Genomic DNA, 25698 nt, shown 5'->3' on the forward strand with positions numbered 1-25698 from the left:
TTAAAGCATTATATAATGGACCGTTGGCGAAGGTAACAGTAAATGGATATGTAGCAAACCAATTTAAATTAAGCAGGTCAACATGACAGGGATGTCCATTATCGCCCTCATTGTTCGCTTTAGCAATAGAACCATTGACAGAACTGATAAGAACAGAAAATAAAATAAAAGAGGAGCATAAAATCAGCTTATTTGCAGATGATATCATAGTATAGTTAACAGAACCAGAAATATCAATTAAAAAATTACATAAGAAATTGAAGGAGTATGGAGAAATATCGGGGTACAAGATCAATGCAAATAAAAGTGAAGTGATGCCAGTGAGTAACGCGGATTATACAGAATTTTAAAAAGAACCACCATTTAAATGGCAATCACAAACAATCCGATACCTAGGTATTAGGTTAGATAATAACTTAAGCCACTTGTACAAACTAAATTATCAGCCACTAATAAAGAAATTGCAGGAAGACTTAGAACAATGGAAAGAATTACCACTAATGTTGATAGGGAAGGTAAATTGCATTAAAATGAATGTCTTCTCAAGGATACAATACTTGTTTCAATCATTGCCAATTCCTTTATCAGAGAAATTCTTTAATGAACTAAAGAGAATAATAAGGAAATTCTTGTGGAAAGGGGGAAGGGGGGGAGAAAGGAGAGCAGCACAATTAAGGTATTTATCTGATTTTTACGAGACAAGGGAAAAACCAGATTGGACTAAGATAGAACTAGATAAAATAGGGGAGAAGGTACCAGAACATATACTTTATAAGTGGGATGAAATGCTGGTGCAATATAAAAGCTCACCAGTATTGCATCATTTACTTAATATATGGAAGAAGATCCACTTAGAAAGGAAAAAAAACAATTACCAAATACCAAAATTGTTATTGACACAAAACCCACTAATCCCTTTTACAATAGATAACCTTTCCTTTAGAGAATGGGAGAGAAAAGGAATCAAAAGAATAGAAAATTGTTTTTTGGGAAATAATTTATTAACATTTGAACAGTTGAAGTACAAATATGGAATAACTCATGGTAGAATGTTTGCATATCATCAACTGAAAGCTTATTTAAAGGATAAATTGGGAAACAGACTGAGATTACAAGAAGGAAGCAGCTTTGAATATTTGATTACAGACACAATGATAATTAAAAGATTTATAACCAACATGTATATTAAGCTGCAAGATAAGGAAAATGATGAAATAAGCTATAAACCTAAACAAAAGTGGGAAAAGGATTTAAACATAAAGATAAAAAATAAAGCATGGGAAATGTTATGTTCTGGAACTATGAAGAATATAACAAACACAAGGTTACGCATGATACAGTATAATTGGTTACACAGGTTATATATATCACACTTCAAAAGTTAAAAGAATGGGATCCAACATGATCAGATAGATGTTTTTGCTGTAAGAAGGAAATGGGAACAACAGTACATGCAATTTGGGCATGTGAGAAAGTGAAAATGTGTTGGGAAGATCTAAATCAGATACTAAATAAAATCACAAAAAATAACATACCAAAAAATCCAGAGGTATTTCTTCTAAGTAATACAAGTAGTAAAGAATTAGGCCCCAAATTGGATAAAGCGCAAAAAAGATTTATTATGATAGCCTTTGCAGTAGCAAAAAAATGTATAATGTCAAATTGGAAAATGGAAGAGAGCCTGAGAATACAGCAATGATACATGGAAATGAATAAATGTATTCCATTGGAAAAAATAACATAATTTTTTTTAAAAGTCTTTTTTTTTTAATAAATTTTGGAACTATACATGGAACATAACAGAGAGGGCTTGCCTCGGACCTCCACCCCCTAAAATGATAAGAAGACAAAATGACTTGATTCAGTGTGTTGAAGTAGATGTCACATTTTCTTGTTTATTTTTCATGTGTGATGACATTGTTTCATGGTTTTATTGTATTGTATATGTTGAATATTTATTGGTTTTGGAGGGGGGTGGGAAGGGTAGGGTGAAGAAGGGAGAAAATGCTACTGTGTATATTTAATGAGAAACGTTTATATATATTTTGGTTGATATGGTTCACAGATGACATAACAGTAATACAACGATGAGTCACACTACAGAGAAGAGCTGGAAAATCTCCTAAAAAGGTGCGAGACTAACAACCTGAGTCTCAATGTGGACAAGACAAAGGAGATGATCGTGGACTTCAGTAAGACCAGGAACGACCACCCTCCACTACACAGCAAGAACTCTGTAGTAGAGAGGAGAGCACCAAGTTCCTTGGAGTTCACTTAACTAGTGACCTATTGTGGACATTCAACATGTACTCATTTCTCATGAAGGTACAACAGCGACTGCACTTCCTGAAGAATGAAGTAGGCAAGGCTACTGGCCACCATTATGTCAACCTTCTATGGGAGCTCTATCAAGAAAATTACAACTACCTTTCTTTATAATTGCCCGTACGGCATGGAAATGCCCTTGTTTAAACTTGTTAAATGAAAAGTCCGTTCTAAAGTAGCCTAGAATTTTTCACTGTTTATTTGAACTTTATACGATAAGAACTATGTTAAAACAACTAAAACTAAACTTAAAACAGTTAATAAAACAGTCAATAAAATCTTAATACATTCAAAAGAATTATCTGGACCGTCTCTATCCAACCTTGGTTCTAAACAGTACAATAGGCAAACTCAAACTGAATGTTTATTTTAAACATGCAAAGCTATCTAACCTTAAAATTAACTGTTACTAGGAGACACTTATGGAATTCATAAACAATATAAACCGGCTTCTTGAAAAATATGTTTGCAAGTCATTGTAACCCTTACAATACTGGCCCCTAATAATTATACCTAAAAATAATTACCATTACAAAGAAAAAAAATCAAACATAATATTGGGTAAATATTCAAAAGAAAGTGAAAGTCAATAATTAAAGCTTTCTGCTTCTTGCAAAAGACAGATTTGGGCAATTAGTCTGTTAGTTTTAGTCTTAATCCACTAGAAAGTTTGCCCTGCCCCTATCTAGTGCTTGATTCTTAATTTCCAAGGTATTCACTTTCTTGAGGGCACAAGATGGGACTTTTTACTTTTTCTGAAGCTTTGGATATGATTTATTACCACTTGCACAGCTTCTTCATCCAACATTGGTTAGCCAACTGTGACATCTGATACTCTTAATTCCAATGGATGAGTTTCTTTAACCTTCACAACCACAGGATTGTTCATCTTTTTCTTTCTCTTCTGTGGTTGGTAATAGAAAAGGTAGGACTCAAACGACATTGGTTCCTTAAACCCATCAATAGCTATTCTGGCTTCTATGGTCTTTTCCTGTAATTCTGGATCCAATTTTGCAGTTTCCAATTCAGCCTCATTTTTTGACAATTCATCTTGAAGGCTTCTATTAGTTTTTCTCTCTCTGCATTTAATTCTTTCAATAGGAAAGTAATTTTCCCCATCATCTTCTGAGAAGTTAGTAACTTGACTTGGTGCAAAAAGGTTTTTTGATGTTTCGGTACCTCTGCTTTCAGCCGTTCTGTAATGCACTCGTGATGTTGGAGATGTTTCCCCTTGCCTCTTATATTGCTGAGATGTAAATTTTTTCTGCATTGTTATTAACTGGGTCTTGAAGGAACATTCTTGATTGTTTTCTATAGTCAGTTGTGTCATTAAACATTGACTTATATTGCAATGTCCTATTTTATTTCGTAAGCGTCACTTTGTGCTGTTGCAGGCTGCAACCATTTGCTGTTTTCACAACATTTACAGACTGCATGGCAGCATCAGGTCCAAACCATAAACAAGGTTGATGCTCTCCACAAAGACCAAGAACAATGGTTGTTTATTTAAGAGCAACAGATGGTGAGAGGGTCATATGATTATAAGTCATGTGATTGGGACACTTCAAGAAAGGAATTCAGTATTGATCAGCAAGTCATCTGATAAACACAGAGGTGGAATGACTCTGTGTGGAATTGGATATTTCTGTTGATTCTCCTTGTCAGGGGAATTATTAAATGAGCATGACCAATGTACTGGTCATTTTGTTTGGCCCATATTTGGGTAAAGGAAGCAGGAAAATTCCTGCATTGACTTGTGCCCCCATTGTGATGACCATTACAACTGACTTGTGCCTGGGTTTTGAAAGCATCAAGGAACTCACACGTTTCATTTCCCCTGCACAAGGAAAAGGGGAGTGATGACAATTATTCGGATGAAAAGACATTTCTCTGGAAGTAACAGGACAAGGATTTGTGAATTTTTGGTAGTCTGATCACTCATTCTCATCTCCTTCATCATTACTTCTGAGCATCAGTTTAAAAATCTGAGTTTCAACACAGGATTTCTGAGACTGAACTTTCGAAATGACTTTCCAGAATTGTGCCTAAGCTGTAATGTTTGGGCATTCCACACACATACACATTTAAGTATACTTGTGCATAGTTGCGGTAGATTTAAGTAAGATGTTATATTATCAGTAATTAATTATAAATATGGTTGACCGTTTTGAGTTCTGTGCGCCCGATGGAGATGTGGGGGGGCTGGTAGTCATGGTGGGGAGCTGGCTGATGGAGGACCTCAGTTTTCTTCAGGCTGACTTCCAGGCCAAACATTTTGGCAGTTTCCGCAAAACAGGACGTCATGCACTGGAGAGCTGGCTCTGAATGGGCAACTAAAGCGGCGTCGTCTGCAAAAAGTAGTTCATGGACAAGTTGCTCGACAATGAGATAGACAAGCTGATCGACAACGAGATAGACAACAGACTTGTCAAGGCAAATAGCACCTTTGGAAGACTACACAAATGGGTCTGGAAAAACAACCACCTGAAGAAACACACAAAGATCAGTGTGTACAGAGCCATTGTCATACCCTCGCTCCTGTTCGGCTCCAAATCATGGGTCCTCTACCGGCATCACCTACGGCTCCTAGAACGCTTCCATCAGCGCTGTCTCCGCTCCATCCTCAACATTCATTGGAGTGACTTCATCACCAACATCGAAGTACTCGAGCTGGTACTGCCACATTGACCACCGCCAGTGGGCTGATATCGCCTCCAACCGTGCATCTTGGCACCTCACAGTTCGGCGGGCAGCAACCTCCTTTGAAGAAGATTGCAGAGCCCACCTCACTGACAAAAGACAAAGGAGGAAAAACCCAACACCCAACCCCAACCAACCAATTTTCCCTTGCAACCTCTGCAACCGTGCCAGCCTGTCCTGCTTTGGACTTGTCAGTCACCAACAAGCCTGCAGCAGACGTGGACATAACCCTCCATAAATCTTCGTCCACGAAGCCAAGCCAAAGAAATAAGAATTATAAATATATTGTTTTTAAAATAACACTGTCTTGGTGAATTTCTATTGCTGCTGGTCTGTAATGTAACACATGTTCTCTTTTGAAAATGAATCTCCTCTTTCATTTTGATAAGGCTAAACCCCTTTCTCCAATAACTGCATTCACTTCTTTCATAGTAATTTTTTTCCCCCACTTGGTTTTATGAATTCTATTTACTATTAATTTTCCATTCTTGTCAACTGCTCTCTGATCTTCTCTCTTGGTTATCTTCAAAAGTTATCAGATTCATTCCCATTTTTCTGAAAATCAGTTTTGTTTCCAAGTACAAAGTTAAACCCCTTTCGGTCACTGTTTTCTGGAATATCCAATATTTCTAAGTCCCTTATCAACATTTTGTACTCTGAAGGCAGTTGCACCATATTATTAATGAAATGCACCTTTATACCATCAGCACAATTTTCTGTTTTTGCCTGTTTTAAAACATGCTGCAAAATTTCTTCATGATCTTCTTTGCTGGTGCACCTTGGCTACAAAAACTTCTTTCAGATTTATTCCCAGACATTTGTTTAATTCCTGCCCCAGATTAACTTTGCAGGATTAATCACCAGCAGTATTTGCAGCATCTTCTAATACTTCATTTTCATCCTCTTTTGAAAACAATTTCTTCTTTACTGATTTAGATGCTCTTGATTTATTTTTGTCAGCAAGATTTTCTAAGAACTGTTCGTATTCTTTTGTAGGTTTTTGGTCATTATCACGGCGTTCAGTAAATTCTGTCTTGAACAGTTGTTTCAATCATTCATTGAGCTTCACAACAGATATCATATTGACACTTCTTGTTGACTGCTTCTGAGCAATATCACTTTTTCTTTTTAATGATCCATTGATTGTCCATCCAAGCATAGTTTTGATAGCGTAAGATCCAACTCTCACAGTTGCTATTACTTCCATTGGTTTCAGAGACTTTGGTACATCTAAAGCAATTAGCACCTCTATCTCAGAGATATCTTCCAGTAAATAAACCTTCCTCATATCTGACCACTGATCCACATCATTTTGATGTGGATATTTCCTTTATGTGTATATGCCCAGATCACAAAAATCGTTGCTGTGTATCCAGGGTATGACCCTGAAACAATGTTAATTTCAATGACCTTCTCTTGTCCCATGGTTTACAATAGAATCCTTGACTTTTATCATTCAAGATTAAGCTTTCTCGTAAGTTTCACTGTGCAAAATGACGCAGAGCTATAGGGTCAAGGAATGCTCATGTCCATTGCATTCCTGTTCCTGGCCTTAACTTGTACAGGCACCATTGAGAGTTTGCAGTCATCTGCACCAGTTCCAGTAAGACCACTTGTCAGCACCAAGGCTTCAGCACTGTTTTCATTGGCCTCTTTCCTTGTCATTTGTTCCTTTTCTGCATGCAGTACCTTAGGATGGTTTTGACTACATATGTTGCAGCTGAGTCTCATTCTGCAGTTTTTCCTGATGTGTCCTTTGTACAGACAGCCAAAACATACTCCATTTTCCTCCAAAATAAGCAATGTTCTCACTATGTGTCTTTCTTTTCCACCTTTGGACACTTTTCCAAATCGTGCTTATCATCACAGAACAAACATTTCTTCTCAACAGGCAAACTTTCATTTGTCTTAATTTCTTTATACACCACAGTCAGAGAAGTGGCAAATGTCGCTTTCTTCAATTTTGGTTGAGGACACGATTTGGACTTCTCAATTTCTTTTTATAACATTTTATTGATTTTTTTATATCCATCAGCATATATGGAATGCTCAATATGAATGGTAAATTACATAGCTCAGCAAATTATCAAGGCAACGTAAAGCACATGCATAATATGTAAAGCACAGACACATCTAATAATTTAACACAGATACTCGTGCTACTAAACCTTACCATCGCTGTATGGCTAAAAAAGAAAAAAAGAAAAAATATAACTTGTTCCTCAAGTTAAATGACAAAGTACTAAAGTTTAGGATTTCTATTATGTCAAAAGGTTGTGGATAAGATTCAAGAATGGTCCCCACAACCTTTGAAACTTTATGTTTGAGTTATTAATTAAGTAACAAATCTTTTCTTGGTTGAAACAGGGCATAATGTCCCTTAACTACTGAGCATGAGTAGGCGGGTCGCATCCTTCCATCTAAGCAATATCGCACACCTGGCTAAGAGAGAGGCAAAAGAAAGAACTCGACATTTGATTGGAGTTCAAAGAACCTCATCCTCTCCAATTGTGCAGAAAAGAGCAATTAAAGGATTAAGATCCAGATTTAAATTAAGGATAAAGTTTGAAACACCTCTCTCCAATATCCTTCAAGACTAGGACACATACAAAACATGTGGATTAAAGAAGCCTCTCCACTCTTACATTTATCACAGCAAGGGTCCATATCCGAATAAATACAAGATAATTTAACTTTAGATTTATGAGCCCTATGTACAAGTTTAAATTGTAACCAACAATCATGTGCACATCAAGATGTGGTATTAACCAACTTAAAAATTGAATCTCAAACCTCGTCCGATATTGAAAGGCTTAAATCCTGTCCCCAGGCATTTTTAATTTTAACTAAGGGACTGTGTCTTAAAACTACCAACTTATCATAAATAATGGATATTACACCTTTACAGGAAAATTGTACACTAAAAAACATATGAATAATGTTTACATCAGGTCCCCTAGGGAAATTAGGTATCTGATATTAAACAAAGTCGTGTGCCGTGGCCGAGCAAGCTGGGACGTGGCAGCGAGGTCCTTGGGTCGTAGGTTTTATATCGGAGTGGCCTTCTCCTATGCAGGTTTCTTACCCGGGCTGGAGGGGTCTGCCTCCCCTCCTAGGTCGGTCCATACTGCCCGGACCGGGGCCGAGGCCGCCGCAGTTCACCCTGTGCCTGGACTGGGGCCACCGCCTCCCACTCCCTGCCCGGACCGGGGCCTCCGTCTGCCTCACTCGACCGAGGCCGGGGCCGCCGTCTCCCCCTTGCTCCTGCCCGGATCGGGGCCGCCGCCGTCTACCCTTCGCCCGGACCGGGGCCGCTGCTGCTCTCCCTGTGCCTGGACTGGGGCCGCCGCCTCCCACTCCCTGTCCGGACCGGGGCCTCCGCCTGCCTCACTCGACCGAGGCCGGGGCCGCCGTCTCCCCCTTGCTCCTGCCCGTATCGGGGCCGCCGCCGTCTACCCTTCGCCCGGACCCAGTACTGCGCGCACTGCACTCCACCTAAAAGCTCCTTTGCGCAGGCCCGAGGACAGGTCCACGTCCTCCCCCTCCACGTCCTCCCCCTCCACGTCCTCCCCCTCCACGTCCTCCCCCTCCACGTCCTCCCCCTCCACGTCCTCCCCCTCCACGTCCTCCCCCTCCACGTCCTCCCCCTCCACGTCCTCCCCCTCCACGTCCTCCCCCTCCACGTCCTCCCCCTCCACGTCCTCCCCCTCCACGTCCTCCCCCCTCCACGTCCTCCCCCTCCACGTCCTCCCCCTCCACGTCCTCCCCCTCCACGTCCTCCCCCTCCACGTCCTCCCCCTCCACGTCCTCCCCCTCCACGTCCTCCCCCTCCACGTCCTCCCCCTCCACGTCCTCCCCCTCCACGTCCTCCCCCTCCACGTCCTCCCCCTCCACGTCCTCCCCCTCCACGTCCTCCCCCTCCACGTCCTCCCCCTCCACGTCCTCCCCCTCCACGTCCTCCCCCTCCACGTCCTCCCCCTCCACGTCCTCCCCCTCCACGTCCTCCCCCTCCACGTCCTCCCCCTCCACGTCCTCCCCCTCCACGTCCTCCCCCTCCACGTCCTCCCCCTCCACGTCCTCCCCCTCCACGTCCTCCCCCTCCACGTCCTCCCCCTCCACGTCCTCCCCCTCCACGTCCTCCCCCTCCACGTCCTCCCCCTCCACGTCCTCCCCCTCCACGTCCTCCCCCTCCACGTCCTCCCCCTCCACGTCCTCCCCCTCCACGTCCTCCCCCTCCACGTCCTCCCCCTCCACGTCCTCCCCCTCCACGTCCTCCCCCTCCACGTCCTCCCCCTCCACGTCCTCCCCCTCCACGTCCTCCCCCTCCACGTCCTCCCCCTCCACGTCCTCCCCCTCCACGTCCTCCCCCTCCACGTCCTCCCCCTCCACGTCCTCCCCCTCCACGTCCTCCCCCTCCACGTCCTCCCCCTCCACGTCCTCCCCCTCCACGTCCTCCCCCTCCACGTCCTCCCCCTCCACGTCCTCCCCCTCCACGTCCTCCCCCTCCACGTCCTCCCCCTCCACGTCCTCCCCCTCCACGTCCTCCCCCTCAAAAGATGCTCACAAACTCAAGCTAGCATGCTGGAACATCAGAACCATGCTAGACAAGACTGACAGCCACCGACCTGAACGTCGGTCTGCCCTCATTGCACATGAACTCCTCAGACTTGACATCGACATAGCCGCTCTCAGTGAAGTCCGCCTGGCAGATGTAGGCAGCCTCCAAGAACGCGGCGCGGGCTACACACTCTACTGGTCTGGCAAGCCTTCGGATGAACGACGCCTATCTGGTGTAGGCTTCATGGTCAAGAGCTTCATTGCCTCCAAACTCGAAAACCTTCCGACAGGCCTCTCGGACCGAATCATGTCCATGCGACTCCCACTTCAAAACAAGCGTCACATCACCCTCATCAGTGTCTATGCTCCAACCCTCCAGGCGGAACCAGCAGAAAAGAACAAGTTCTACACCGACCTGCGCAACCTCATCCAACGTACCCCTACAGCCGACAAGGTTGTCATCCTGGGCGACTTCAACGCTCGTGTCGGCAAAGACTCAGAAACCTGGCCAGGAATCCTGGGCAAGCATGACGTCGGCAAGTGCAACGACAATGGGCGCCTCCTGTTGGAGCTCTGCGCAGAACAGCGGCTTGTCATTACAAACACCCTTTTTCAGCAGAGGGACAGCCTTAAGACCACCTGGATGCATCCCCGATCCAAACACTGGCACCTCCTGGACTACATCCTGGTGCGAGAAAGTGACAAACAAGATGTGCTCCACACCAGGGTCATGCCTAGCGCGGAATGCCACACTGACCACCGGCTGGTTCGCTGCAAGCTCAACCTTCACTTCAAGCCAAAGCCCAGGAACAATAAAGCCCCCAGAAAGAGGTTCAATGTTGGAAAACTGCAGTCAGACGAAGCGAGAGGAAACTTCCAGGCAAACCTCAAAGCAAAGCTCGACGTTGCAACCCGCCTCACGGACCCGTCCCCTGAAACCCTCTGGGATCAGTTGAAGACTACCATACTGCAATCCACTGAAGAGGTACTGGGCTTCTCCTCCAGGAAAAACAAGGACTGGTTTGACGAAAACAGCCAGGAAATCCAGGAGCTGCTGGCAAAGAAGCGAGCTGCCCACCAGGCTCACCTTACAAAGCCGTCCTGTCCAGAGAAGAAACAAGCCTTCCGTCGCGCATGCAGCCATCTTCAGCGCAAACTCCGGGAGATCCAAAATGAGTGGTGGACTAGCCTCGCCAAACGAACACAGCTCAGCGCGGACATTGGCGACTTCAGGGGTTTCTACGAGGCTCTAAAGGCTGTGTACGGCCCCTCACCCCAAGTCCAAAGCCCGCTGCGCAGCTCAGATGGCAAAGTCCTCCTCAGCGACAAGATCTCCATCCTCAACCGATGGTCAGAACACTTCCAATCTCTTTTCAGTACCAACCGCTCAGTCCAAGATTCCGCCCTGCTCCAGCTCCCTCAACAGCCCCTAAGGCTAGAGCTGGATGAGGTTCCCACCCTGGATGAGACATATAAGGCAATCGAACAACTGAAAAGTGGCAAAGCAGCAGGTATGGATGGAATCCCCCCAGAAGTCTGGAAGGCTGGCGGCAAAACTCTGCATGCCAAACTGCATGAGTTTTTCAAGCTTTGTTGGGACCAAGGTAAACTGCCTCAGGATCTTCGTGATGCCACCATCATCACCCTGTACAAAAACAAAGGCGAGAAATCAGACTGCTCAAACTACAGGGGAATCACGTTGCTCTCCATTGCAGGCAAAATCTTCGCTAGGATTCTACTAAATAGAATAATACCTAGTGTCGCTGAGAATATTCTCCCAGAATCACAGTGCGGCTTTCGCGCAAACAGAGGAACCACTGACATGGTCTTTGCCCTCAGACAGCTCCAAGAAAAGTGCAGAGAACAAAACAAAGGACTCTACATCACCTTTGTTAACCTCACCAAAGCCTTCGACACCGTGAGCAGGAAAGGGCTTTGGCAAATACTAGAGCGCATCGGATGTCCCCCAAAGTTCCTCAACATGATTATCCAACTGCACGAAAACCAACAAGGTCGGGTCAGATACAGCAATGAGCTCTCTGAACCCTTCTCCATTAACAATGGCGTGAAGCAAGGCTGTGTTCTGGCACCAACCCTCTTTTCAATCTTCTTCAGCATGATGCTGAACCAAGCCATGAAAGACCCCAACAATGAAGACGCTGTTTACATCCGGTACCGCACGGATGGCAGTCTCTTCAATCTGAGGCGCCTGCAAGCTCACACCAAGACACAAGAGAAACTTGTCCGTGAACTACTCTTTGCAGATGATGCCGCTTTAGTTGCCCATTCAGAGCCAGCTCTTCAGCGCTTGACGTCCTGCTTTGCGGAAACTGCCAAAATGTTTGGCCTGGAAGTCAGCCTGAAGAAAACTGAGGTCCTCCATCAGCCAGCTCCCCACCATGACTACCAGCCCGCCCACATCTCCATCGGGCACACAAAACTCAAAACGGTCAACCAGTTTACCTATCTCGGCTGCACCATTTCATCAGATGCAAGGATCGACAATGAGATAGACAACAGACTCGCCAAGGCAAATAGCGCCTTTGGAAGACTACACAAAAGAGTCTGGAAAAACAACCAACTGAAAAACCTCACAAAGATAAGCGTATACAGAGCCGTTGTCATACCCACACTCCTGTTCGGCTCCGAATCATGGGTCCTCTACCGGCACCACCTACGGCTCCTAGAACGCTTCCACCAGCGTTGTCTCCGCTCCATCCTCAACATCCATTGGAGCGCTCACACCCCTAACGTCGAGGTACTCGAGATGGCAGAGGTCGACAGCATCGAGTCCACGCTGCTGAAGATCCAGCTGCGCTGGATGGGTCACGTCTCCAGAATGGAGGACCATCGCCTTCCCAAGATCGTATTATATGGCGAGCTCTCCACTGGCCACCGTGACAGAGGTGCACCAAAGAAAAGGTACAAGGACTGCCTAAAGAAATCTCTTGGTGCCTGCCACATTGACCACCGCCAGTGGGCTGATAACGCCTCAAACCGTGCATCTTGGCGCCTCACAGTTTGGCGGGCAGCAGCCTCCTTTGAAGAAGACCGCAGAGCCCACCTCACTGACAAAAGGCAAAGGAGGAAAAACCCAACACCCAACCCCAACCAACCAATTTTCCCTTGCAACCGCTGCAATCGTGTCTGCCTGTCCCGCATCGGACTGGTCAGCCACAAACGAGCCTGCAGCTGACGTGGACTTTTTACCCCCTCCATAAATCTTCGTCCGCGAAGCCAAGCCAAAGAAGAATTAAACAAAGTATCTGATTTGCAAATAACTGGAAAAAAAAATGACTATTTAGTAAGTTGAACTTTTCAGAAAGCTGTTCAAATGATACAAAACTATTGTCAATTACAAAGATCTCTGAAACTTTCAATGCCCAATCTGTACCAATCATGAAAAGGAAAATCATGTAATGGTTGAAAAAGATGATTGGACAGAATAGGACTTGAAAGAGAATAACCAAGAAATCCAAAATGCTTTCTGAACTACACCCAAACTCTCAGAGTCAGCCTAACAACCAGATTGTCCACTGATTTATTTAAGGAAAAGGATCTGAGAAGTGCTGAGATAGAAAGGTTTTTACCCAAACTGGATGGTCCTCTCGATTATGAAAATATAACCAAAACTAAGGTTATGTATATTGAGGTTATGTAAAATGTGAAATTAGGTAGTGCCATTCTTCCATTACTTTTGGATTTTTGAAGATTAACTTTATTTAGATGAGATATACAAGCTGATATAGCCGAATCAAGTAAATCAAAAACGATTTGGGAATGAAAATTGGGATACATTGAAACATATATAAAAACTTTGGTAAAATATTCATTTTGTGTGGTAGATGTCCTTCATGATCTACCACACAAAATCCGAGCCAAAGGCAATTAACATTGTGAAGGACTTGGGGTGTGGCCATGCAAAGAACCTAGGCAGATATATTTTGATCGAGCTCTCCAAAAAGACTATAAAAAACAGTTAAATTTTTTAAATTAAGAATATTTTACTAAAAAAATGGACAAAACAAGTACTAAGAAGCCAAGGCAATTGAGAACAAAAAAAAATGAAGTTTCTACTCAGCCAGGAACATCAAGTGAAACCCCAAAAGGGAGGGGCACAAGAGTGGCCTCGGAACCGGCCGACCTGGCAGAGCTGGGGAGTTGGGACAAGAACTAAGTATTATTCTGGAGAAAATGGAAAACTTGAGCAACTGATTTATTGGTGTCGAAAACTTAATGAGAGACATGACTGAAAGGATGACTGAAGTTAAAGAAATCGTTGAAGACTTAACTGAAAGAATGATCTAAGCAGAAGTAGACTTGGTAAAAACACAAGATAAGCTAAAAAGCTTTGGAGAAAGATGCAAAGCAATGGCAGTTGGACAGACAAAGTCTGCTGGACAAGACCAACCATATGGAGAATTTTAGCAGATGAAATAATGTCCGAATTATTGGACTGAAAGTAGGAATTGAGGGCAGAGATCCAGTACACTTCTTTGAAACATGGATCCCACGAGTGGTGGGAAAAGACAAATTCAGAGAAAAATTGCATATTTAAAGGGCTCTCTGGACCCTCTGCCCCAAGAGAGTCAGCAGTCACAATCAGTCCTGGTAATACTTTTGAGTTTCTGGCAACGGGATACAATTTTGGGAGCAGAATATGAATATTCTAAGCAAAATAATGGTCCGCCCAAGATTGACCATGAAAATGTACTATTTTTCCAAGATTTTAGTCCTACTTTGATTTAGCAAAGGAAGGATTGACAATGTAAAAAGTCAACTGCATTCCAAAAACATGAAGTATTTGTTAATATACTCCATGACTCTGAGGGTCGAAGTAGCAGAGGATAATTAACAATTTTTCAAGACAAAGAATGACGTGAAAGACTTCCTGCAAGGCTTATGAAAAGGTTAAGGTTGCCAAGGAGGAAGACTGTGAAGAATGTTTACAATGGGACTAAGGAAAAGTTGTATTTTTGAAAAAAAAATCTTGCATTTATTGTTCAAAAGTCAAGTTTATTGAAATGTTCACGGAAAGCTCAAAAAAGAGAAAAAAAACTTGGGAAAAGCAATAACAAGGTGAAGACTCCATTCTAATGGGGAGAATGGCACCTGGAGAGGAGTATTTATAAAAGATGGTGCTAAAATGAGGGGTTCTTCTTCCTCGAGAGATTCCATGGGCTTTTATCACAGACTTTTGGGGATTCCTGTTAATGTCACTGTCAGGGCAGGGACATTGTATGTGGTTTTTTTTAAAAAAGGGAAGATCACTGTATTATTTAAACAATCAAAAAGGTTTTATTATTAAACAAGCTATTTTTAAAAAAATCAATATGGATAGAACACTAACATTTATTAGTCTTAATGGGATAAACAGGCCGGTGAAGAAGAAGAGGGTCTTGGCCCACCTATAAAAATTAAAGACAGACATAGTCTTTTTACAAGAAACAAATCTTACTAAATCGGAACATGCTAAATTAAAAAGAGGATGGGTGGGACAAGTAATATTATCTTCATTTGGCACAAAAGCAAGAGGAATAGCAATTCTAATGAACAAAAATATACCAATAATAATATAAGATTCACAAAACAAAGGAACAGAAGCAGGCCACTAGGCCCATCGAGTCTGACTGACCAAACAAGAAGATTGTAATAGCACATTATAAAATTAATGCAGAACATCGATGCACCAAATTATGATGATGAAGCCTTTATGAAAAATATCTTTTTGAAAACAAGAGATTTCAATTTCTGTCTAGATTCAATACTCGATAATTCAGCCAGAACAGTGACAAGGGCAAAACCTGCAAAAAAGACACTATAATTTATGAAGGATTTAAATTTGATTGATATATTGAGGCAGCTTAACCCCGTCAAAAGAGACTATTTGTTCTACTCAAGGGTATATGATTCATATACAAGGACTGAATTGTTAAAAAGAATGGTAAAAATGGAATATTTGGCAAGATCATTCACCTTAAACTTTAACTATTGTCATAATGGAAAAACAAGAAAGTGTAAATGGATGGTGTCTCAATACCACACTGTTGAAAAGGAAAGACTATTGTGAGTTCATTAAGAGACAGATAGAACTGACCTGTGAAACTAATCTTTCTTCTACTGATAATAGCTTTTTAATATGGGATACATTTAAAGCTTATCCAAGAGGACAAATTATTTCTTTTACAAAAAAAATCTCAAGAGAGTTTATGCCTCAAAGCTAGATGGTCTAGAGAAAGATGTAACAAAATTGGCAAAAGATTATCAGAGAACAGGGTCACAAGAAAAATATAGACTATTAGAGAATAAAAAATTGAAATATAACACATTACAAACATATGGAATGGAAAAACATATATTAAAGACCAAACAAAAATATTATGAATTAGGAGAACAGGCACAAAAAGTTTTATCTTGGCAGTTAAAGGCAGAGGAGTCATCTAGAATAATAAATGCAATAAAAACAGAGGCTGATATTATAACATATAATCAAAAAGAAATAAATAATATTTTAGACAATATTATATGAAACTATAAATCAGAATTATTAGATGAAAATGAGATGGACAAATTTTTAACAAATATTGAACTTCCAAAATTAGAAGATAGGAAACAAATTTATCTAGAAGTCTCTTTCACAAGAGAAGAAATTGAGAAAGTCTTCGGTACTTTATAAGCTAACAAATCTCTAGGGGAGGATGGGTTTCCTCCCAAGTTATATAGACAATTTAAAGATACCTTTTATGATGGATATTTTGGGTCGAGAGGTGAAGACCCAGAGCCTCTCAACTGCTATAATTACAGTGCTACTGAAGAAAGGTAGAGACCCATTAAACACTTCATCATATAGACCTCTATCACTCCTCAATGCTGAATATAAAATATTGACAAAGGCATTAGCTAATAGACTGGAACAATATCTAGCAAACTCAAATCATGCAGATCAGGTGGAATTTGTCAATGGAAGATAATCTTCAAATAGTCTAAGTAGAATATTTAATATATATGATAAAAATCAAAGTTGAATCCAAGTATAACCATCTCCCTAGATGCAGAAAAAGTATTTAATCAATTAGAATGGTCTATCTTATTTAAACACTGGAAAAATTTGGTATAGGCAGAAAATTCATAAACTGGATAAAAACTCTCTAGCAAAAACCACAAGCCAACATTATAACTAACAATCAGATGTCAAAGATTTTTTGGATCAGTTGTACCTTACTCCACAAAAATAAAATAAATTGAAATCTGAATTATCCAATTTATGTTTTGATGCGGTCAAGATATTCGACCTGGTCATGCCCTAAGGTGAGATCCTTCTGGGAAATTTTGGGGAATCTCCTGGAACAAATTTCCAGAACTTGATACCCTCAAGTGCCAGAATTGTTTTTATTGGAGAAATTAGCAGATATGACCTAAAATAAGGCTGTCAAAATATCAATTTAAATTTGATAAGCTTGCTTTAGCAGTGGCCAGGAAATGCATAGCCATTACTTGGAAATCAGATTCCCCTCGACATGTAGCACAATGGACATGTAGCACAATTCACCTTGTGTAGCACAAGATGAATAGTTGCTACCTATGTAAAAAAAATTCATACAACTTAAAGATCAACAATGACATATTTATCAACTTATGGCAGCCATATTTGGATCATATAAGGGTCCAATTATAATTATAAATGTAATAAAATCATAATAATAAATGCAAATAACTTTCCCATATCGAATTATTGATGATCAACATAAATGTGAGTTCTGATAGTTGTGGATTTATACTGTGAAAGGGAGGGGGCAGGGGCTGTTTTGTTTTGATAGTTTTTTGTAAAAGTTATATATATTTTTAAATATTGGAGAATTTTTCTATGTATATTTATGGAAAAATCAGAGAGCTCATTGCTCAACATGGTTATCCAACTGCACGAAAACCAACAAGGTCGGGTCAGATACAGCAATGAGCTCTCTGAACCCTTCTCCATTAACAATGGCGTGAAGCAAGGCTGCATTCTCGCACCAACCCTCTTTTCAATCTTCTTCAGCATGATGCTGAAACAAGCCATGAAAGACCTCAACAATGAAGACGCTGTTTACGGATGGCAGTCTCTTCAATCTGAGGCGCCTGCAAGCTCACACCAAGACACAAGAGCAATTTGTCCGTAAACTACTCTTTGCAGACAATGCCGCTTTAGTTGCCCATTCAGAGCCAGCTCTTCAGCGCTTGACGACCTGTTTTGCGGAAACAGCCAAAATGTTTAGCCTGGAAGTCAGCCTGAAGAAAACTGAGGTCCTCCATCAGCCAGCTCCCCACCATGACTACCAGCCCGCCCACATCTCCATCGGGCACACAAAACTCAAAACGGTCAACCAGTTTACCTATCTCGGCTGCACCATTTCATCGGATGCAAGGATCGACAACGAGATAGACAACAGACTCGCCAAGGCAAATAGCGCCTTTGGAAGATTACACAAGAGTCTGGAAAAACAACCAACTGAAAAACCTCACAAAGATTAGCGTGTACAGAGCCGTTGTCATACCCACACTCCTGTTCGGCTCCGAATCATGGGTCCTTTACTGGCATCACCTACGGCTCCTAGAACACTTCCACCAGCGTTGTCTCCGCTCCATCCTCAACCTTCATTGGAGCGACTTCATCTCCAACATCGAAGTACTCGAGATGGCAGAGGCCGACAGCATCGAGTCCATGCTACCCAGCACTGGGTAGGTCACGTCTCCAGAATGGAAGGCCATCGCCTTCCCAAGATCGTGTTATATGGCAAGCTCTCCACTGGCCACCGAGACAGAGGTGCACCAAAGAAGAGGTACAAGGACTGCCTAAAGAAATCTCTTGGTGCCTGCCACATTGACCACCGCCAGTGGGCTGATATCGCCTCAAACCGTGCATCTTGGAGCCTCACAGTTCGGCGGGCAGCAACCTCCTTTGAAGAAGACCGCAGAGCCCACCTCACTGTCAAAAGACAAAGGAGGAAAAACCCAACACCTAACCCCAACCAACCAATTTTCCCTTGCAACCGCTGCAACCATGTCTGCCTGTCCCGCATCGGACTTGTCAGCCACAAACGAGCCTGCAGCTGACATGGACATTACCCCTCCATAAACCCTCGTCCGTGAAGTCAAGCCAAAGAGATTTATGGAAAAAAATTAAAAATTAAAAAACATTGTGAAAGACTCCACACACCCCTCATGTAAACTGTTCTCCCATCTGCCATCTGGTAGGAGGTACCGTAGCACTCAGACTCTAATGTCTAGATTGGGTGACAGTTTTTTTCCCCCAAGCCATCAGGATCCTGAATTCCCATACATATGTGGATAGTGTACCGTGGAGTTCTATTGTATATGAGTTAATATTTTATTGTTCTTACCTCCTATTCAAACTTATTCTTATATTTATGTAAATATGCTCTGTAGTCCTGGAGAAACACTATCTGTCTTTACCATCTGAGTATGGTATGAATGATAAATGAAGGTGACTTGACTTGATATAGACAGGGGCGACCATCACATCAGAGACAGTTTCACGTTTTAATAAAGCAAGGAAATTTTCTTTGAAAAGATGTTTATGATTCTTTGTCACAGTACTACCGAGATAGGTAAATTGATTTCTCACCATCTTAAAACGTAGACTAGTGTATATTGACGCAGAAACATTCAAAGGGAAATCTATATCCTGGAAATGACTAAATTTAGAAAGTAATGATAGCATGGAGGGATAGGAAGTGTCAGAGCTTGATATAAAAATCAAAACCATCCACATTAAGGGAATCTATGTTCACTTCTCTTCCTACAAATCCCTGAAATATCCTAATTTTCTCGAAATGCAATCATTAATGGCACAATGGCCAAATCAAAAAGTAATGGACTTAAAGGTCACCCTTGGCAGGTTCCACTGTGACTGTGTAAAATCAGTAAGAATTGAAGCTATAGGGCATGAATATAGTGGTTTAATCCATACCAGAAAGCATGGGCCAAAAATTAAATTTTTCTAAGATCGCAAATAAATAGCTCCATTCCACCTGACCAAAAGCTTTCTCTGCATCTAAAGAAAGAACACATTCAGGAATTGCACTGGGAGGTAAATTCAAAATATTCAATAAGCGATGTGTATTAAAATAATGGTCTTTAAATAAAACCAGTCTTATCTTCAGAAATGATTGATGGTAGAATATTCTCCAATCCACAAGCCAATACCTTCACCAAGCTTTTAACATCAATATTTAATAAAGAAATAGGCCTGTAGGGGAAGCACTCAGCTGGATCTTTATGATTCTTTACTATGAGAGATGTAACTGCTTCGTTAAAAGTTGCTGGGATACTACCTTGCTTAAATGAATCAGATAACACAGAACTTGTTTGCGGTGAAAGCAATTGAGAAAATGATTTTTTAAAACTCCACAGGAAACCCATCAGGTCCTGGAGGTTTTCCTAATGCAAGCAGGCTTTTTACATTGAGGTTAGGGGAGATAAAACTGGAGGACATGGTTTAAAGGTGAAAGGGAAAAAGTTTAAAGGAAATATTAGGGGGAACTTCTTTAACCAGAGAGTGCTGGGACTGTGGAACAAGCTGCCAGCTGAATTACAATTGGACGCTCAATTTTTATCCAATTGATTAGCTGGCCTCCTGCTCAATGTGCCCCAACTTTCCAGACCAATCCACCACTTAGGACTTATTAAATGCTTTAATAAAATCCATTCAAATAATGTTAACTGCCTTGATCTTGTCAAGTCTCTTTATCATCTCTTCAAAAGATTCTACCAAGTTCATGAGAGACAATTTCCAACACTCTCCTTAATTTTCCTCCTGGCTCTCTTCAATTTTCCCTTGCCATCCAAATGTTGTTAGATTATCATGTGGGAAAAGGGATATTTTTCTTCTTATTCAATCCTTTAGGATGAAGGATAACTGATCTCTTATCCAGTTTTGTAAATTCTAGGTGACTAATGAGGGTCTTGTAGCTCTTGTCAAAGGTAGGGCTTGACAGGGTGGACAGTTTGGAACTATTTTTCCCAGATAACACTAGTGTGCTTCACTGAATAGATCTGAGATACAGAATGCCATTTCAAATGCTGTGACACCACTTTAAGCAATCATGAGCCAGGAATTCCCACTAGTTGATATGGATGTGGCATTTCCATCCCCCTCCCTTGGGGAATTTAAGCATCTACTTGAATCTTTCCCCCTCTATCTATCTAGTAATATCTTCCTGTGACAGAGCTTGGAATTGACTACCTGGTTCAACAGCCTGGTGTTAAACTTGCAAATGTCAGATCCCGAACAAGGGAACCAGAGGAGTGCATTTAATACAGGATAGAAGAGAAGACTGACAGGAGCCAAACAAAAACAAAAAAACCATGAAGATGCATGGAAGGGATTTGGTGGGAGTGATATGGGCTTGGAAAGAGTGCAAGAAGGGTCAACAGTAAAAAGGTGCAAGTTCTGGGTTATGGGCACATTGCATGTTTGCATTATGGTAATGGAAGGAAATGGCATTTGATCATGCACTTTTGATATTGATTCCTGATAGCAGGTGGAAGAGAGTTATGGAATATCGTTCGTCATCCAGAAATTCTGAGAATCCTATGTGCATTTCATGGTCTTTATATATTAAATATCTGATTTGTAAAGAAAGCATTCAGTCTGATCGGGTTAAATTCCGACCTATGCTCATCAAGGGTGTGCTACGTGATCCTATGAAAACAAGATCTGATTCACAGTCAGTACCGTTTCACTCTCTCATCATTCGATACAGTTTTGGAAGGAGAAAGGCACTCCACCCCATGAACTGGGGTATTCCTCTGGAAAGACGGGCGGGCAGGAAGTTCTCTGAAGAGAAAGTGGTAAAGTAGGATGACTGGAAGTCAAATTTAATCACCATCACTCAGATCAGCTTGAAGGAAACGACAGTGAGTGAACAAACCCCGTCCCCTCCAGTTCCAGTGCATCTGAGACCATTTAAATGATGGGGGGGGGGGGGGGGGGGGTCTTCCCCCGCCCGCTCAGCTGCAGTCCAGCAGCCGGCTCCACCGTGCTGAAATCCGCCTCTGGGGAGTCCCCAGGCGAGTCGGCCTCGGCCGTGTAGGCCCAGCACAACCTGAAACACCCAAGTCCAAAACTTTCCGCAACCTCCGTTCGCAGGTTTGTTTCCCTTTATAAACGCTCGTCGTTGCCACTCGGGCCCCCAACGCAAACGCAAGGGAGGAAAGATTCAAGGCTCTCAAGAGCCCCAGCAGCGTTTCGCCGTCCGTTTGTATAAATCTCCTGAACACATTAACAGTCCAAAGAGTTTGAGATGGCATTGCTTTTACCTGAGTGAGAGTGAACTGCCCCGCCATGCTGTTTCTTTCACTTTAGCCCATCATGCACTGAAAAAAAAGTTCGCCAGTCCAGGGCGACAAATAAAACCCGGCACCGGATTCCAATGGTCGAAACTTCCTGGAACGGTCCCTCCCGCGCTGTTCGCCGGCCCCTGCACGGAGACCCTCCTGGTCTCCTCTCGTGTCGGCGGTGCCTCTCTCAATGGAACCACTCGCGAACGAATTCAAGCCCAAGCCGTCATGGGAGAGGGTGCGGGACGGAGATTCGGCTGGTTGGGTGAGGGGGGAGGGGAGGGGAGAGGGGGCAGGGGAGGGGAGTGGGGAGGGGGACGCGAGAAACTATCTGCTGGGATCTGCAACATTCAAAAAGAAACCCCAATTTCTCTGACCAAATTTAAACCATTCTGCAGAATTTACATCTGGAACACTGGGAATGCGAACACGGCGAAACTCAAGAGCATTGGACAACATCCATGAAAAGTTTCGCCTCAAAATCCAATTTCGGACCCAGAAAGGTGAGGTAGCTTTAAAGAGCGGGAGGGAAAGAAAATTGGGGTAAAACATTGTTTAAATTAGGAGATAAAAAGACTGCACATGATATTATTTGATTGACATCATCAGTGAAGTGTGAAAGGAACATTGCTTGATTGGAGCTGTGATTATATAGATAAGAGAGAAAAACCAAATTTCAGGTCAATTATCCCTTGTCATGAAATAGGTCTGAGACCAATGCTACTGGTTGAAATAACTAAAAGAATTCTATTTTATGCCATTAGATATCCATTTTTTAAAAATCACTTTAAATCGTAGATAACATTTTGCAAGTCACTGTTTCATGATTTGAAGATTGAGCCCACTGAAAAGATGTTATTTTGGGATATTTACTTTTAATAGCTCAAACTGCAGGTATGCCCAAAGAATCACATTACAGCATTCCTTTACAAAAAAAAGAACGATGTTTATAGAAGTTGTGCTTTTAGAGTGCAAAGTCTTTTATGTTGTAGAGAAGTCCATGGTCAAAGGTCCCGCTCGTGAGGTTGGTCAAGAAGGTTCACTTACTTGGCATCCAGGATGAGGGAGTAAATTGGTTCAGACATTGGCTTATGGGAGAAGCCAGAGAGTGATGGGAGAAGATTGACTCTCTGACTGGTGGTGTGGCTCAGGGATCCGTGTTTGATCTGGATGATCATGTTGTAAAGAGGATTAGCAAATTTGCAGGCGATACTAAAATTGAGGGTGTAGATGACTGTGAGAAAGGCTTTCAACGCTGCAGCAGGATCTGGAACAATGGGCTGCAAACTGGCAGGTGGAATTTAATGCAGACAAGTAAGAGGTGTTGCAATTTGGAAGGATGAACCCAAATTGGACTTGCATGATAAACAATAGGGAACAGCAGAGTGCAGCAGAACAGATGGATCTGGGAATGCAGATACACCATGCCTTGAAATCAAAAATAGTTGTAAGTAATAAGAGCCTTTCAGTCCCTGAAAACTGCCTCTCTCTTTTCCAGAAATCTTATCAATCAGAATTTTGAATGCAATCAATGACAAAACTTCCACAATTCTAGAGGGCAGAAAATTCCAAAGAATCACAGGTAGATTAGGTCATAAAGAAAGCATTCAGCACATTGGGTGTTATAAATCAAAGCACTAAGTGGAAGAGTTGGGATGTTATGTTTAAGTTGTATAAGACATTAGTGTGGTGATATGACCACCAGCCTACTGCAGGGGGCGATCTCTGTACCTGAGGGCTGACTCCACCTGGCCAGCTGTCAATCGGACACCTGAATCAAAACCTGAGCCGGCCCCTCCTGAGCCACTCACACGGGGAGCCAAGGCTTGAACTGGTGTTCAGACTTTTACTGGAATAAAGCCTGTTGTACAGTCCTTTGAGTTTTGTGCTTGCTTGCTGCTACCACCTCAGTGCACCACAATTAGTGAGACCAAATTTGGAGTACAGTATTGTGTTCAGTTTTTATCACCTACCTACGGAAAAGATATCAATAAGATTGAAAGAGTGCAGAGAAAATTTATGAAGATGTTGCCAGGATTTGAAGAGCTGAGTTATAGGGAAAGGTTGATTAGGTAATGACTTTATTCCCAGGAGCATCAGAGAATGGTGGTAGATTTGATAGAGGAATACAAAATTATGAGAGGTTCAGATAAAGCAAATGCAAATAGGCTTTTTTTCCACAAGTTGGGTGAGGCAAGAACTAGAGGAAATGAGTCAAGGGTGAAAGCTGAAATGTTTAAGGGGAACATCAGGGGATTGTCTTCACTCAGAAGACAGTGAGAGTTTTGATGACTACCAGCAGAGATTGTGGATATGGGTTTGAATTTGACATTTAAGAGAAGATATGTGGAAGGGTATGATCAGGATGCAAGTTGATGGGACGAAGTGGAATAAATAGAAGGGTCAAAGGGCATATTTGTCCATCTTTCAACCGTGCAGAAAATATTGTTTTTTTTTTAATGTTATTTGGTTCACTTTGAACATCCAATGTTTTAAATAACAAAAAATAATTTAAGTCATAAGAGCAGGGGTATGTCAGTAAGTCCCTCCAAATTGCCTAACTTCATTTCCCAGAATTCTATCAATTTGAAATTTTAATGAATCAATGACAGAGGCCCCACAGCACTCACGGATGGAAAAACCTGAAGATTCACTACATTTCAGACCTAAATGATTTGCCCTTTATTTTGAGGCATTTTTTTAAAATTCAGAACCAATTGTGAACAATGGCAGGGCTTGGGATGATATCAGTATCAGAAAGAATAACTGTACATACAAACAGGAATAGGAAAATCATTCAATTTTTACAAGTCTTAAAAATTAGGCTATGTTTCATTGACAAGGCATTAAGAAATGCTTGCTCAACATGGAGGAAAAGAAAACCTCACCTTGGCAATTATTTTGTAGACAAATTATTATAAAAGGTCAGTTCTGAAATTCTGGGGACAAGTTGAAATTTCAGGATTGTAGTTTGAGGATTTTGACTCATATTGAGGATCTGAAAATGAAAGCTGGTTTAACACTTTAAAAATTGTCTTGTGACTGCTATGTTTTTCTGAAAGCCCAGATGGTTCACAAATGATTTAAAGTAGAACATACATTTGTTATATAATGTTACTTCATACCAATGCTCTTGGCTCTATACATCCCTCTGAAATAGGATCAAAGTCAAAGATAAAATTCAAAAGTTCAGGTTTATTTTCAGGATGCATACATGACATCACATACAACCCTGAGATTCTTCTTCTTGTGGTCCAGGCAGAATTTATACTTATTGGGAGTGTAAAAAAAAAACATTGTACTCAAGAAAAGATACATATACACAAGAGAGAAATGTAATCAAGAAGGAAGTGCAAACAAACTGTGCAAAACAGAAAATAAGTATTCAACAATAAATATTTAAGAGTCCTTGAATGAGTCATTGATTGAGTTGATGGTTTAGGAGTTTATGGAGAGTTAATAACTGTTTCTGAACCTGGTGGAACTAGTCTTGTGGCACTTGTACCTCTTTCCTGATGTCACCAGTGAGAACAGAGCATGTCTTGGGTGGTGTGCAACCTTGATGATTGCTGCTGCTATCCAATGCCAGTGTTCCATTTAGATTTTTTCAATAGTGGGGAGAGTTTTGCAGGGCTTTCCACTCAGATGTAATGGTGCCTCCACATCAGGCCATGATGCAGCTGGTCAGTACACTTTTCAATGCTGATCCGTAGAAGTTTGCCTTGGTTTTCGATGTCATACCAAATGTCCCAAACGTCCTGAGAAAGTAGAGGC

The 25698-nt window shown here is 42.0% G+C and overlaps 2 protein-coding genes across 10 annotated transcripts in view; one reads left to right on the plus strand and one right to left on the minus strand.

Moving 5' to 3' along the window:
- eps15 (epidermal growth factor receptor pathway substrate 15) overlaps positions 1-22176 on the minus strand; it is a 152541-nt gene extending 130365 nt beyond the window's left edge. Inside the window, exon 1 of one of the 3 annotated variants that reach the window (XM_069938631.1) lies at positions 21904-22166. In XM_069938631.1, coding sequence (XP_069794732.1) covers positions 21904-21930 — 27 coding nt within the window. In that variant the 5' untranslated portion in view covers positions 21931-22166. Of the gene's footprint in view, positions 1-21903 lie in introns of all 3 variants that reach the window. The other 2 variants (XM_069938632.1, XM_069938633.1) reach the window with 2 other exon arrangements.
- osbpl9 (oxysterol binding protein-like 9) overlaps positions 21379-25698 on the plus strand; it is a 293549-nt gene continuing 289229 nt past the window's right edge. For 4 of the 7 annotated variants that reach the window (XM_069938634.1, XM_069938638.1, XM_069938636.1 and 1 more), the window contains exons 1-2: positions 22100-22189; positions 22323-22427. In XM_069938634.1, coding sequence (XP_069794735.1) covers positions 22115-22189; positions 22323-22427 — 180 coding nt within the window. In that variant the 5' untranslated portion in view covers positions 22100-22114. Of the gene's footprint in view, positions 21502-21640; positions 21734-22099; positions 22190-22322; positions 22428-25698 lie in introns of those variants that run through there. The other 3 variants (XM_069938639.1, XM_069938640.1, XM_069938635.1) reach the window with 3 other exon arrangements.

This window comes from Narcine bancroftii, chromosome 5 (assembly GCF_036971445.1).
Source record: "Narcine bancroftii isolate sNarBan1 chromosome 5, sNarBan1.hap1, whole genome shotgun sequence".
Classification (NCBI taxonomy): domain Eukaryota; kingdom Metazoa; phylum Chordata; class Chondrichthyes; order Torpediniformes; family Narcinidae; genus Narcine; species Narcine bancroftii.